General features: G+C 54.2%; 1 protein-coding gene across 2 annotated transcripts in view; it reads left to right on the top strand.

Moving 5' to 3' along the window:
• Positions 1-15,654, top strand: part of NEURL1 (neuralized E3 ubiquitin protein ligase 1) — a 74,689-nt gene that overhangs the window by 26,743 nt on the left and 32,292 nt on the right. The window contains exon 1 of one of the 2 annotated variants that reach the window (XM_018041613.1): positions 15,332-15,475. The exons of the other annotated variant lie outside the window; for it this stretch is intronic. Coding sequence (XP_017897102.1) covers positions 15,442-15,475 — 34 coding nt within the window. The 5' untranslated portion in view covers positions 15,332-15,441. Of the gene's footprint in view, positions 1-15,331; positions 15,476-15,654 lie in introns of those variants that run through there. 2 annotated transcript variants of the gene reach the window in all.

Below are 15,654 nucleotides of genomic sequence, written 5' to 3'. Positions count from 1 at the left end.
CGACTCGTTGTGACCCTTGCCAGGCTCCTCTGTCAATGGAATTTTCCACATAAGAATACTGGAGTGGGTTGCCATTCTTCCTTCTCTAGGGGATCTTCCCAACCCAGGAATCAAGCCCATGTCTCTTGTGTCTCCTGAACTGGCAGGGGGATTCTTTACCTCTGTGCCACCTGGGAAGCCCTAGGTATTCTGAGTGCTATATTAGATATGTGCTTTGTAATAATTTTTTTCCCTGTGGCTTTTCTGTTTATTCATTCTTTTCATTCTCTTAAAAGAGACTTTTGTTACATTTTATGTAATATTTAAATAAATTACATAGTTTTCCAGCATCTCAACCTGTCATAACAAGTTCATAAACAACTTCTTGTATTATGCATACAGTTCAGCTGGAAGCAGCAGGTGCATGGAGATACCAGGGAACACCCCACTGGTTTCGAAGTCTATGTGCTGTGGTATCAGTCCTGTGTTCCAGAGGGAATGGAGCTCATCAGTGTGGCTGAGACCTTGTTTTTATTTGGGGTGGCAATGTGTCCAGTGAAAAGACTGAATGTTCCACCTTCCTTACATCTTGGTTTAGCCATGTGACTGCATTCTGGTCAATGGAATGTAAATTAGAATTGTTGGGCTGGCTTTGAGTAAGGTATCATTAAAGAGGGGCAGATAGCTGGTGTGGTTCCTTTGATTTTCGTTCTCTGTGTTCCTTCTGCTTCCTACCTGGAATATGGACAAGGTGGCTGGAGCCTCAGCAGCTAACTTGGACCAGGAGGCAACCTTGGAGTGTCTTGTGGAATGGTGGGGTAGAAAGATAAAAGAAGCCTGGTCCCTGATGACTGCAGAGCTGCCACCCTCAGCTTGGGCTGCATACATGCAGACTTCTTCTATGTGAGAGGAAATACCTTATGTGTTTAAAAATCTGTATTGTCTCTGTTTTTTTGTTACTAGCAACCAAATCCAGTTGCTAAAGGAATTCAGTTCTGGGTCAAGGGGAAGTCAGTTCTGCTGAATATGTATTTATATCATCACGATCATATTGTTATAATACTTTTTATTCCTGCTCTCCATACTTTATCACTACTATTTTCTTCATCATCACACCGTCTTCAGCTTTATCATCTTCTTGCTCATATTGTTATTATTTTGAATAATTATTTTCATTATTGTAACAGTCGTTGAATTTGCTTCTTGTTGATGGAGGACTGTTTGTGTGTAAAATGTATTTCTCTTGTTTAATATTCCAATAGTGGTGGGACAGGTAAAGAAAAGAGAGGGAGTCTGAGGGAGACTTTGCCACCAAAAACGTCTGTGGAAATGGGTAGAGTTGGCGCTCAGATCTTGTGCAGCTTTAGTGTTCATTGGGAATGAGCTGTGTCAATCATTTCTGCTCTACTAATAGCCAGCGTTGCTCCCACCTGGGGCAGCCCTCCAGGCGTGTAAGTGAAACAATAGGATTGGGTGGTGGGGCAGGTCTGAGTCAGCAGTTGCCTATAAAGAAAGGCAGAGGAAATTAGACTTGATGGTGTAAGAAATGAGAAATGATTGAAGTGTTTTGTTTGTTCTTTGCCTGCACTGTGCAGCTTTCAGGATCTCAGTTCCCTGACCAGGGGTCAAGCCTGACCCATGGCAGTCAAAGCCCCGAATCGCTGGTGGGAGGCCACCGGGGAACTCCCAAGTGATGAAGGTTTCTGAGTCGGGGTGGGGGGCAGCATGGCTAGTGTATGAAGGGTTGGGGATGGGTGAAGGGGATGCAAAGGCGGGATGCCCACTTAGGAGACTCTCAACGTGGTCCAGGCATGAAGTGGTGAAGGTCCATTGTTAGGCAGGTCAGGTATTATTCAGTGACCATCAAGAGGCGAGTAAACATGCAGAAATAATTTTTAAAATTATCAGAGGATATGCTTGTGTGACAAAAACTAGGGAGAAAGTGAGGAGAGCCTGGACGAGCCATTAGACCTCAGTGCTGGTGAGCCTGCTTGAAGGAAGAGAGGTGAGGAAGGAAGTTTGGCAGAAACATTTTAGGCTGCAGGGCAAGTCTAGGGAAAGTTCTTCAGGGCCCTTGGGGAGTCCTCATAGTCACCGGTCAGAGGAGTCCCACGGCCCCAGCAGTGGGCCAGCCTTACTTTCCCTGCCCCACGCAGTCATTGGCTGGGAGTGGCTCCTGGAGGCAAGGCGGTGGAGCAAGGCCAGGGGTGGGTTTCAGAGCTCCAGGGTGGGACCCTCATTCAGTTATGCCTCCTGCAGTGCATGGTCTAAGAGGGCATGACGGGGGTGGGAGATATGGGGCAGGTGACTGCTCCTGTCCTGGGGTTCTGCTTGCAAGTCAGACACGTGGCCTTGGACTGGCTTACACATTGAGCAGCAGGCTGTACTATCTCAGGGCACAGGAGGCCCAGGATTGGGTGGATGTCAGGCTTGGTGGAGTCTGGGCTCAACGATGAGGTGGGAGATGACACGCTTTCCATCTCTCTGCTCTGCCATCCATGGGTTGGCTTCCTTTGGGGCTGGTAGCGACATGGCCATGGCAGGCCCAGAAACCACTGTCAGATCCAACAACATCTAGAGGATGTGTTTCTGCTTTCGTGCACGCTAAGTCACTTCAGTCCTGTCCGACTCTCTGCGACCTCCTGGACTGTAGTCCGCCAGGCTCCTCTGTCCATGGGATTCTCCAGGCAAGCATACTGGAGCGGGTTGCCATCTCCTCCTGCAGGGGATCTTCCCAACCCAGGGATAGGACCTGCGCCTCTTACGTCTCCTGCATTGGCAGGTGGTTCTTTACCACTAATGCCACCTGGGAAGCCCTTTGTATTTCTGAGGAGCTAGCAAACCTTTCCGGAGAAGGCAATGGCACCCCACTCCAGTACTCTTGCCTGGAAAATCCCATGGGCGGAGGAGCCTGGTGGGCTGCAGTCCATGGGGTCGTGAAGAGTCGGGCGCAACTGAGCGACTTCACTTTCACTTTTCACTTTCATGCACTGGAGAAGGAAATGGCAACTCACTCCAGTGTTCTTGCCTTGAGAATCCCAGGGATGGGGGAGCCTGGTGGGCTGCTGTCTATGGGGTCACACGGAGTTGGACACGACTGAAGTGACTTGGCAGCAGCGGCAGCAGCAGCAAACCTTTCTCAGAGGGACTTTGCAGATTCCCTACTATGCGTCATTGGCCAGAAGTGGGTCACCTGGCCCTACTTGACCCAATGGGGAATGGAACCACTATGATTGGTTTATACTGATGGATTGCAACTCTGGATACACATTAGAACCACCTGGAGAGCTTTTAGAAGCACGCATGCCTGGGTCCCACCCTCAGAGTTTCTGTATTAATTGGTCTGGAGTTGGGAGCCAGGCATCAGTGGCTTTATAACCTCTGTAGGTGATGCTAATGTGCAGCCAGGGTGGAGAGTCCCTGTCGTCCTGGAGCACAACACATGCTGGGGTGTCAGCCACAACGTCCATTCCAGTCACTTAGCAGTTTTGTGTGGCCTGTGCAAATCAGCCTCTTTGAACCTTAGTTTCCTCATCTATAAAATGGAGCCCAACAAGACCTGCCTTCTGCATCCCAGAGAAGACTGAATGAGCTCACGGATGCTCATAACTTTGCTGATTGTAAGTCCCTGACACCTGAGAGAGTTCCTGCATCACTCTCCTTCAGTGTGGAGAGAAAATTTAGCTCCTCCGCTGCCTGGGGCAGCCAGGGTAGAGATTTCTCCCAGCTTAGCTTCCTGCCATGAAAGAAGAGAAGGAGAAGGACGGACTGGGGAGCCACAGGCAATGGCAGCGGGCTTTTTCCTTGGATGGCGTGGGTTTTGAATGCGCTGCTATAAATGGTTTATGCAAACGAGCTGGAGGGGCTCATCTCCCTGCCGCCTTAATGCGGGAGAGGCTGGGCAGGAGCCAGGTGTGTGGTTTTTAGCACAGGCCTGCAGCCTGTGGTTAGGGGCTGGTGGTTGCTCTCTTGCTGCCTCCGGGGAAGATGGTCAGATAAGGCTGTGGTTCCTCAGTGTTCCTGGACACACCTGGCTGCTCCGCTTCTTGGCCGTTTCTACCGAAGTGAGCACTGGCTTGTACTGCCAGTAGAACTCAGGGAACAAGGAGGGCCCCCGGGGAATGTGAGATCATGGGTCAGGCAGTTTGTGACCTTCCAGTGCCACCGGGCCTGCCTGGGGCACTGTGGCTGGGCTGAGGCCTAGAGCCTGGAGAAGGGTTAGAGGGGATCAAGTAAAACCCCTCACCGTTAGCCTTGGCCTCTCTTCCTTCAGTATTCCAGTTCCTCTCCTTTTCTTGCTTCCTTCATAAAATATAGTTTGAGCAGACCCAGCACCCACCACGTTAGGTGCTAGGGACCCAGAGCTAAAAAGACACCTGCCTGCTCTCAGGTTGCTCCCAGTATGGGAAGAGGACCCTGGCATCACTGTAGGACTGGGCCTGCACGAATGGATGGATGTGCCTTGGAGGCAGAAGGCCTAGTCTCTCCAACACCCCGGGGTGCTGGGATGACCTCAGAGGAAGAGGCCATCCAAGCTGAGAGATGAAGTCAAGGTGGGAGTTTTCGAGTGACTGGTGTGGTGCAGGGCACTCCAGGGAGAGGAGAGTGCCGCGGACCTGTGTGATGCAGCTGTGTTCTGGGGCACGCATGGTTCAAATGCAGAGTGTGGCTGCTTGGGGCTGGGGAAGTCACAGCCTGAGGTGACGCCAGGTACCATGGGCTGGGGACCTCTGTTGCTTCCCAAAGGAGGGTTGAGCTTATCCACTGTGGGCTCTGAGCTGGGCAGTGCCCCAGCTGATGAGTCAGGTGGAAAGATCAGCCTGCAGCCCTGAGGAGGGGACAGGCTGTTAGAAGAACTGTCCAGGTCAGGATGATGCTGGTGGCCTGAACTGTGGGAGTAGCCAGGGCATGGATCATAGAAGGACATGGTGATGGCCCACATGGGGAATCCAGGCTGACACCAGATGTGTGGCCTGGTTGGTGGAACTGAAGGGGTAAACTAGGCAGGCCACAGAACCCTGGGGCGGTGCCCATGTTGGATGGGGTCAGGAAGAAGACTGAGAAGCAGTAAGTTGGAGCGTGCTGGCTGGCCCGTCCTTGGTTTTCCATTAGACCATGGTGGAAAGCAGGGTTGGGAGAGGTAAGGCGGGGGTGGAGATCCTTGATTGCTTCTCCCTAAGTGATTCCCCTCCCACATCCTGAAGATACACGAGTCCAATTCATCCATTTTACCGACGTGGAAACTGTGGTCCACAGAGGAGTTTGACTTGCCCCAGGTCACACAGAGAATTATTATGGAGGTGATGTCGTGACTAGTAAAAATGGATCCCCAAACAAAGGCTTATGTAGCCCACATCCCTTAATTGGTGCTGAGAACACTTGTTTTTTGGGCAGGAGAAGTGGGTTTGGCTAAGCAGAGTTGAGATTGTGAGGCCTGGGGCATTGTTTTAGAGAGGGGAGAGAGATCCTTGCTTCTTTTCACCTAAAGAGTGTGTGTCTCTCAGTCGTATCTGACTCTTTGCAATCCCATGGACTGTAGCCCACCAGGGTCCTCTGTCCATGGGATTCTCCTGGCAAGAATACTGGAGAGGGTTGCCATTCCCTTCTCCAGGGGATCTTCCTGACCCAAGGATTGAACCCGGGTCTCCTGCATTGCAGGCAGATTCTTTACTGTCTGAGCTACCAGGGAAGCCCACTCATTTAGTAGTGGGACCCAGCCCAGGAGCAGCATTGACCCACCTCCTGGCGCCTTACCCCCACCAGGAGGAAGGAACCTGTGCAGACATTGTAAGAGGCTGCCCTCCTTGAGTCTCCCCAAACCCCAGCAGGCTTCTTCAGACCTTCCTTGGCCTTGGTCAGTTTTACCATGGACTGCAGGAGTCCTGGGTCCCAGGGAAAGCTTTATCCTCTGAACTTTGATGCTGGCAAGCCCACTCCGTGCATTGCTAGGGTGGCTGGTGGATTATCTGACCCGGGGCTCCAGCAGCTCGAGGGATGGAGGGAGGGAGGGAGGGGGTGGCATCTTGAAGGAGAAGCCTGAATATGTTAACTGGAGAGAGAGGCAAGAAAGGTGGGGCCTTGGATGACGGTGCAAACTGGGAGATGGGGCAACTGCAGGAAGCAGCTGCAGGGAGGAAAAGGGGTTTTCTGTTATTGCATTCACCCCAGGGTAGCTGCCCTTCTGGGGCCATCCTTTAGGTGGAAGACCATAGTCCCGACAGCCCCCTTCCATTGGCTGCACCTGAGCTCTGGCTCCAGCAGGAGGAGAAGCCAGCACTGAGGCAGCCACAGGCTTGTGGTCATCCCCAGGCCTTTAGGGACAAGAGCCCCTGTTTGCGGGCTGACTGATGATGCGATGTGAGGTATTCTGGGTTTGGAATGAGGGCCAAGGGCTCGAAGTGCAGGGGCAGGAAGTTGAGTCCGTCTGTGGGCTCAGTGGGCTCGGAAGTCTCAGGCCTCTCATGACCCGCCCTGAATGGACCCCAGTACTCACAGGTGCCACCATGCCTGCGCATCTTGCTCTCAGCTCTGCAGCCAGCATGGCTAAGGTCCCCTGTGTTCCAGGTCGTGGCCCCGGGCGGTGGGCACAGAGCTGGCATAGTTCAGTGGCTGGCCTTTAGGTCAGCCACTCACTCTGGCTCTGTGAGAACAGAAGCACCAAGCTGAGACCCTGCTCCCCCAAAGGACCTACCACCCCTCTCTCTTTTCAGAGTATTTTCAGGTTTTTGTCTTAGGCCTGTGAGGGTGGGTACCCCTCTGTGTTAATCCCCACTTCCCCTTTGGTCATGTGCATGGTGTAAAGCTCTGGTCTGCAAAACTCAAGAGCCCCTGTTCACCTCCCAGTGTGGGGGTGGGCCCAGAACCTGCCTGGGGTGAGGTCTCTGGTGGTACAGGGACCCAGGCAGGGTCGGTGGGTACTGTATAGCCAAAGTCCAGAGTCAGCTAACCTTGGGATCAGCAGATTTTACATTTGCACCTTTGCTGACCAGGGCCCCTCTGACCGACGCTGCGTTTTTTGAATTGAAGGTGGCTTTTCTCAGGGCAGTGTTGTGTGGTAGACAAAGCCCAGCACCCTGGGCTCCTGAGTCTGAGATGTGGGTTCCAGACCCTGCTCTGGCACCTTAAGCTTCTGCAATTCATTTTTGTCTCCTTGAGCTTCTGTTTCTCTCATCTGCCAAAAGAGATGAGCAGCTGCCCTCTAGTACCTGATGGGGGCTTTTTGCAAATCCAGTAAGATGTTTTTGTGAACATTTTCTCTGGCTTTTATGAGCTGGGTTTTTCCAAGAGGCCACATGGCAGAGGCCAGCACTGGTACTCTGATATCAGGTTAGACATGTGTCCAAATCTTAGTTTAGCTGCATATTGACTGGATGCGGTATTCCGCTTCCCAGGCCTCAGTTTCCACATCTAGACACCGAGTTCCCAGTGCTGCCCCTCCCTTCTGTGTGCTCAGAGCAGGTGTTTCAAGGTGCCGGCAGCTAATGTCATTTTCTTAATTGATCTGGATGCTGGTTTGTTTTAGTTCCTACCTAGTTTCTGCAGCAGGAGGAGGTGGTACTGGGGCTCCCACTGATGGGGTAAGGGGGAGCCAGGTCAGAGGTCATGGTGAGGAGAGGGAGGCAGCCCAGCCCAGTGGGACTAAGGAACTCTGACAGCCGAGCTGCTGGGGGTGGAGTTCTCTCCTTTGGACAGGGGATTCTGGGACTTCAGTGCCCACCTGCCCTCTGACAGCCCCTGGGACTCGCATTTCAGCCTCTCTGTTCTGCTGGATGGCTTCCTGGATACCAACCCCTCCTTTGCATCCTGGGCCCTGTGTGGTCACCAGCCTGGTCCTCACCAGGGCTGCACCCATGACCATTCGCTTGGCCAGTAGCCGCTGCCCTCTGTCCAGGGGGTGGGGGTGGGGGCCATGCAGGGCCTAAGTGCAGGCTCTGGAGGCCAGCGGACCTGAGGTCAGATCCCACATCTCCCCGTTGCTACTCCGTGTCCCAGTTTCTCATCCTGAAGGCCCATCCATGATAGGGCCTTTGTGTCGACCTCAGGTCTGTAGGTATCTCATCAATAGCACTCCCACGGCCATGGCACTTCCTGTGCATCCACCCTGTTCTGAACACACTACCTATGGGAATGTGTTTCATACTCGAGGAGCCCTACGAGGTCAGTGCGTTTATTGTGAGCCTCATTTTCAGTTGATAATACGGGCACCCAGTACGTTTTAAATCTGAGATTTGAATGAACCCAAGTTGTCTGGCTCAAAAGCTTGTTCTTCACCACTACCTCTGAAGCACCTAATGTCTGCAACCTCTGAGTGATGCAGTGAGTAATATCTGGTATTGTCAGATCCTTGGGGTCTGGCTGCCAGCCGCCCTTCTGGTAGTGCTCCAGAGCCTGGCCTCTTTGGAGTCCTGCACCATCACCCTCTCTTGCCTGCTAATGCCCAAAGGAGAGGCCCTGGCAGTGAGCAGGAGGCAAGGTCAAGGCATAGGAGTCGAGGTGAGGGCCACGTCAGCTGGTGCTGGACTCTGCTATCCCACAGTAGATGGGATCTAGGAGGGGCATGAAGCAGGAGAGAGTCTGAGGAAGTGGACTCCTCAGAGGCGGGAAGGTGGGCTGCAGGAGGCGTGGGATAGGGGAGCTTCCCAGCCTGTGGGGGGCTTCAGATATCTGGGTGCTGAGATCAGAAAGGGTGGGCACTGGGCTTTCTGGCTGAACCACAAGGCCTGGAGGTGCATGTTTGAGTGTGTGGCAGGGGACGGGGTGGGGAGGGGCAGGGTGGGGGAGAGCGGTCTCTGGCTGCAGAGGAGGGATTTAACCTGCTGCAGTCAGCTGCCAGCTTTCCTCGAAATCCAGCAGGGTCAGTCGAGTGTTAACACATCCCTAGCGGACGAGGCTCTCGTCTTGCGCCAGCGCGCGTGTCCCGTCTCCTGTGTCACCTTGGGTCTCCCTGTCTCTCTGCTGCCCCTTCAGTGTCTCATTATCTGCCCTTCCCCACCTTCCTCAGCACGGTCATAATTCAGGGACCAAACTTTATGAATTCAGGCCCTGATAGTTTATCACTTGTGATCACTGGAATGGCTTTGAAATTTCTTCCACCTGAGCAAAAATAGAGTGCTAAGCTGGTGACAAAGGATGATGTTTATTCTGCTTGCTTAGAAGAACCCACATCTCACCTGGTGCTCTGGGATGATATTTGCATGAAAGGCGAGCACGCCAAAACACATGCAAACTTGGAACGGCGACGAGAGCAAGGCGAGTGCTGAGAAAGTGGTCCATGATGGTGCTGAGGAAGGTCATTACCTATGGAGGCCGGTCCTCCCTTTCTTCTCCTGGGTGTACTATATACTCATAATTTGCACGTCCCAGGTCTCTCCTCTCTGAGGTTGGGGTAGAGAGCCTAGCCTCTTCAGGTTCTACCTGGATTCCTGAGTTCTCTGGCTGTCTGAACCGCATCATCAGCGGTTGCTGTTACTAGCCAAGCCCCAGGCCTCGGGAAAGCTCTGTAGCTTGCCCAGTCACGTGGCGGAGGAGCTTGCCTATCTGACCTCCAGATCAGAGCTCAAACCTCCACACAGGTGGGTGGCAAGGCAGCCACCCTTCCTGGTGGGGGTCATAGATCTTATCATGGGCAAATGTTGGTTCCAGCTGGGGGCTCTGTGGCTGTGGGCTCTGTCTGGCACACTGTGTTCTGGGAATTGAAACCTTGTTCTTCCTTGTTCTGTCCTTTCTGCCTGGCATGGACGGTGACCCCTCTGTCTAGTCCAGGCTGGGCACGCTGGCCCTGAGGCCCAGACCGGTGGAGCAGGAGGAGGTGCGTTGAAGTCTCGGAGGGTCTGAGAAAGGGCTACTTGGCGTTGGGCCTCGGACCTGGAAGGGGTGCCCAACTCCAGGCTGTTTTCTCAGATTCCCTTTCAGTCCCCGCCCTGGCCTCTGCACCTGTTGTGTTCCCGTCATCCTGGGTGCTGGCAGCTGTCACTGCTGGGGCACCTGTCCCACCCCCGAGGACGTCCCGTGGGCTCCCTGGCTCCGGTTTCCTGCTCTCTGTCCCTGTGCGGCTTTGTCATCGCCATGCGCTCGCTTGCTCTCACAGCCTCCAGGCAGCAGCCTCCACTTTAGGTTCTGGGTGTGGGAGGCAGCTTTTGGGGGTTCGCTGCTTCCCGTTCTTCAGCACTAGGCCCCATCTAATCAGGCAGGGAAAATGGCCCTAGCCATTGGGGGACATGGGTCAGCCTTAAGCCCCAAATGCCAGGTGACTCATCAGCTCAATCAAATTATCCCTTGTTCTTGATTAAAAAAAAAAAAAAGACATTAAAGCAGCCAGAAGTTGCCTCCCAACTTCTCCTAGCAGGGCCGCCTCCCCTTGCTGACCTCTCTTTATACCAGGCTCCTCTGTCTACCTCCCCCGCTGTAAAGAGAGGTTATCCCCTCTCCTTGTCCCGTCTTCCGTGTTGCCCGATGTCCCGACCTGTGTATTATGTTAAACATCAGATGACATTAGACCTGAGTTCAGTGCTCCTGCCTTGCACCCGCTGTGCAGCCAGGGGAAAGCCCACGATTTACTCAACCTCATTGCCGCAGCCGAAGGTGATGGCTGGACCCAACACTCTCTCGCATTCCCTCCCCTTCAGAGATTTTAGGGTCTCTGACTTAAATGGTTTCTCTTGTCCAGGGAACTTGTTCCAGGTTTTATTGTGCCATTGTTGGGTGTGGTCTACACTTTACATTCTGAGAGGTGCTGGGTCTTGGGAGATGTGGATGAAGAAGGATGTGGTGAGGGGAGGGTTGAGGTGGGGAGCTCGTTGTGGGGACCAAGAGGGGGCCCAGGAAGGAAGAGGAGCAGGTGGCAGGGGGTCAGGAGAGAGGAGTTGGCTGGGAGATGAGGGGGACGCTAGCAGGGGGTCTAAGGAGCTGAATGGGTTCAGAGAGGGGGAGTGTTCCCTGGATGGGGCTGGAGGGCAGAGGCAGCAGGGGGCTAGCTAGAGAGGGAGGACTCCTTTCTGAAGCCTGAGCAGGCTTTCTGTCAGCCTAGTTGCTCCCCAAGGGCACATCCAGGCCTGCCTTCTGCCTGTGTGCTCTGAGGGACCACAGCCCCTTCCTTCCCCTACCCCCAACGTCAAGGATGGGTCTGCTTCCTCCAAGATCTCTAGGATGGGCTCTCCTGTTAGCAGATGGGAAGTCCAGGCTTGGGCAAGACCACAGTCTCCCTTGCCTTCATCCAAGCTCCATCCCTGGAATGTCACCCTCGGCTTACTGGACCATTCCTAGGCCCTGCCTCCACCTAGAACCCTTCTGATTCCTTAAGGAGATCATTGTCCCCTTGTCTTCTCTTCGCCAAGAAAGAAGCACTCCTACCTTTTCATCTGTTCTGGATAAAGTGTGAGTTTTGAATGTCAGGCAGATCTGGGTTTGAACTCTGCCTTGAGTGTTACCCAGTTGAACTCTACTTCGAGTAGAGTTTGAACTCCATGTCAATGTAACCTTCTAACCTTCCTGTCTCAGCTTTATAGCCTGCAAGATGGGGATGATTATAATCCTGCAGGGATTTGGTGGGGTGGGGTGGGTGTGATTACGTGTGTGAAATACTTAGCGCCATGTCTGGGCCAGAGCAGCTGTTCAGTAAGTGGTGGCGCTTGTAGTCACTTCTGTAGATAGGCTTGTAGACTCCCCTTTCACATCCTCGTTCACATCCTTTCTGGCTACAGAACAAAGCGCTGCAAATGTTCAGCCAGAGCCAAAGGAGCCTCATTCCTTGATCCCAGCGTGGCTCCTGCTTGGCTTCTGAAGGGCAGAAGTTGGGTCTCACTCACTAGTGGGTCCATCGTTGGCCCGCAGTGAATGCCGGATGAACAAATGAACGATGTAGGTCCAGCGTCCTCTCACCCTTTTAGTGACAGAATCCTTTGGCCAAATGAAAATTTATGTGATGCCCCAACGAACAAACTGGGACGCGGGGCAGCACTGGCTCCCGTGTCATCTGTACAGGCCTGAACACTGCCCTGGGAGGCAATGGGGGCAACCCTCAGTCACGGGACATTGCCACTCCCCATTTAAACTGGGGACGTGGATTTGTAGGAAACAGAACCCAGGGAATCTGCTAGGAAACTCCTCGGACAGTGGTGCCATAAAGGCCTGGGGCTGCCCATGCTGTCTCAGTTCTCTGTTCATTTCCTCTCCTGTGGCTGGAGTGTGGACTGCCGTGAACTTGGAGGACTCTCCCTGTCCCCACCCCCCCCCCCCCCATCTCCAGAGCATCACACAGATTCAGTTCCATGGGTGAGTGATTTTCTGAGAGCTGGCTCTGTCCAGGCACGACGCTAGGCCTGAGGAGCAAGGGCAAGTCGAGGACCAGCCTGGCCCTGTGGCTGCCACTGTTTTCTCCCCTGGTGCCTTCCTGCCTCCTCTGTGCGTTCTGCACACCAGATGGCAGGGTGACCTTTTAGCAGTTCAGACCTGGTGTTGCTGCCTCCCTGAAGAAGTCTGTCAGAAGTTCCCTATGGCTCTCAGAAAAAAGTCCAGATTCTTTGCCCTGCTCTTTGAGCCCTTGCTGGTGTGTCCCCAGCTCCCCTGGTTTTGCCATCAGAAAATCCCCCCAGGCTGCTCTTGCAGTCCCGGCTCCCTCCTTGCTTCTTGAAAGGGCTGGGTCCCTTCAGCCACAGGGCCTTTGCATGTGTTTTGCTCACTCCCCCAGAAGCAGTCCCTCCCGCTAAGCTACCTCTGCAACACAGGAACGCGCATATAATTATCCTTCACAGTTGCTTTTCAGGAAAGCCTGCCCCGAGCCCTGCTTTCTTCCAGAACACTTTAGTATCTTCCTCACTCTACTACTCAACAAATGCCTATTTCTGTCTAGACTGTAGGTCCACGAGAGCCAGGGCCTGTCTACTGTCAGTCACTGTAGCATCCCCAGTGCACAGCTTGGAGTCTGGCACACTGGAGATGCTTAATAAGTGTTAGTCATGTTGAATTGCTGCAATGCATGCAGGAAGCCAGGACAGGCAGACAAGGCCATGACTGTCCCTGCGTACGGTGGAGTGAAATGGCAGATTGGGAGAGGCTTAACTCAGGCTTAGAGGAGAGACAAGGTCCAAGAAGGGGGACTCTGTCCTCACTGGGGGCCCTAGTGGGGCTTCCAGAAGAGGGATTTCCAGGGCTGGGTGATGGTGGGTGATCAGGCTGCCCAAAGTGGGAAGGGTTGGTGAGGAAAGGCTTACCAACTGGTGCTTTTAAAGGCAGGTGGGTTGAAGGGAGTTGACTTCTGCTTTGTAGGAACAGCCTCCAGAGCAGCCTCTTCGCCTCAGTTTCCTCATCTGTAAAATGGGCATAAGAATGCAGTTGATCTCTCAGGGTTGTGGGAGAACTGAACAGGTTAATAGGTGTCATGTGCTTAGGACTGCCTGGCACACATTGAGGCCTTGTGTTTGCTGTTTCTGTGATTATTTACCCCAGAAAAGTCTTTGGGTTGTTTCCTCTTGGTCAGATTTTGACTTACTCTTCCAGAGGAGCTGTGTGTACACGTGTCACGGAGTGTATGTGCGTGTGTGTGGCCACATAAGCCAAGCATGTGCCCAGAGAAAGGAAGCACCCTGTGTAGAATCGGGTGTCACAGCTTCTCCCAGGGAGGAGTCTCAGGCCAGCCTCTGGTTTGGGGGGCTGTGACACTGTGTGCTTGTGGGCTTGCCCAGCCCTCTGGCTTGTTGACCCTAGGTCCATCCACACCGGATGCCCCTTCCCCTTCCTGCCCCTCCCCCAGGCCCACTCAGGAGACCCCCTGCTCAGTAGCAGGGTCCTGAGCTGAGGGCAGGATGCCCAGACCAGCCCCTTACAGTGCCTGGGCCTCTGAGTTCCATCTGACACCTTTCCCGTGGCTCCTTTCCCAGCCCCACCCCTCTGCCCCCTGGCCTTCCCTCCCCACCCAGATCTATCTCTGGGAGCCCACATCCCTGGGCCTGGAGACAGGAGCTGGGGCCGAGCCAGGGCCTGGGAGGAGGGGGTAGTCCTGTTCTCCTGGGAGAGACTCTGATGGTGACGTCTGGGAGATTGTCTGCTTGAATCCTGCCCCTGCCCCTGACCTGCTCAGTAGCCTGAGCATTTCAGAACCTCCACTTTCTCTTCTGTAAAATGGACATAACAGAAGCTTCTGCCACCTGGAAGAGAAATCAGATTACATAGGCAGCGCCTGCTACACACTTAGTGGCTGGTCTCGTGATGATGCCTTGGGGTCCCAGCATGCTTGCCCAGGGCCGGAGGGCCTGCCCTCCCACCACCCTCTGCCCTCTCGGCCCCCTTCCATCCCCCAAAGGTACAAGGTTCTGCACCTCAGGATTTCTTCAGAGGCTTCAAAGTCTGTGGGATTGAGCATCTGCCGTGCGTGTACCCTGTGAGGTGGGTCTGTACAGGGGTGTGTACTGGTGAGCAGGAGGTAACTAAATGTACACGGTGGTGAATGCTTTCAAGTGCTTTAGAGCCTCTGTTTGTGCGTATACCCGTGATGTGGTATAGACAGGTAGTGTGGTCTGTATATGCTGGTGTGTGTTTCGTATGTTTGTGATGAAAGTGAAGGTTTGGTGTGGGGGTAAAGGAATCTAACCCCCAGCCCCACCCCACCCCCCGCAAGACTGCCTGGGTTTGCCTCCCAGCCCTGTCACCTCCTGGGTAGGTAGCCTCTTTGTGGCTCAGTTCTCTCATCTCATTTCTCAGATAGCAATAACGATGGTACCTATTGATAATAACCATGTGCTGACCTTATCATTCAGCCTGTGAAGACCAAAGGGGTTAATATGCATGGAGCACTTGGAAGAAGCTTGGAGGATGTCAGCTCTTTGTTATTAAGCTGCGTGAGTGAGACTGTAAGCCCCTTGAGGGCAGAGACCGGGTCTGTCTTGCTCACCACAGTGTCCCGTTGTCTCCCCAGTGTCTGCATGTAGTAGGTGCGTGACGCGTGTGAATGTCTGTAGCCTAGGTGAACGGTGAGGTTGTGTGTGTGTGTGTGTGTGTGTGTGTGTCCGTGATGGGGAATGTGCATGTGTGCGTGCGTACATGAGTGCGTGTATGTGTGTCTGTGTGTGTGTGTGCGCTCTGGCTGGGGCATCTCCAGTGCTTTCTGGAGCTCGGCTATTTCAGGAAGCCTCTAGTCTCCTCCTCCTTATGTAAATAAACATGACAGATCCCATCGCCTGTACCAGCGCGGGGAGGTGGGGGAGGCTCCGGGAGTGGGTGGGAGCTGGGAGGCGGCTGTGAGCGGGGCCAGAGGGGCGTGCGTGCGTGTGTGGCCCGTCTTGCAGGCAGTGCGCCGTGTGTGTGTGTGGGGGGGAGCGCAGGAGGGGCGGGCTCGGCCCTGCCATGCCGGCTGCCGCTGGCCACGGAGGAGGAGGAGGGGGGGCAGGGGGAGGGGAGCTGGCTGCCAGGGCGGCTCGGTGACGAGGCCAGCCGGCCAAACGGAGGTGGCCGTGTTCCCCGCTGCCCGCGATGGGGGGACAGATCACCCGGAGCACCCTCCACGGTAAGGCCCTGGCTGACACCTGAGGGTCTATCCATCCCCGGCCTGGGGACTGCTTAGGGAGGCTGGGACCAAGAGGCACTGGGGCTGAGGGCATGGCCATCCCCCCTGCCTCTTGGGGAGGCTCTGGGACCTTGGAAGGGAGTGCCTTTGAGTGGGACGGGGGCAGAGGGGATGGAAAC

Source organism: Capra hircus, chromosome 26 (assembly GCF_001704415.2).
Source record: "Capra hircus breed San Clemente chromosome 26, ASM170441v1, whole genome shotgun sequence".
NCBI classification, from domain to species: Eukaryota; Metazoa; Chordata; class Mammalia; order Artiodactyla; family Bovidae; genus Capra; species Capra hircus.
This window is presented reverse-complemented; position numbering and strand designations above follow the sequence as displayed.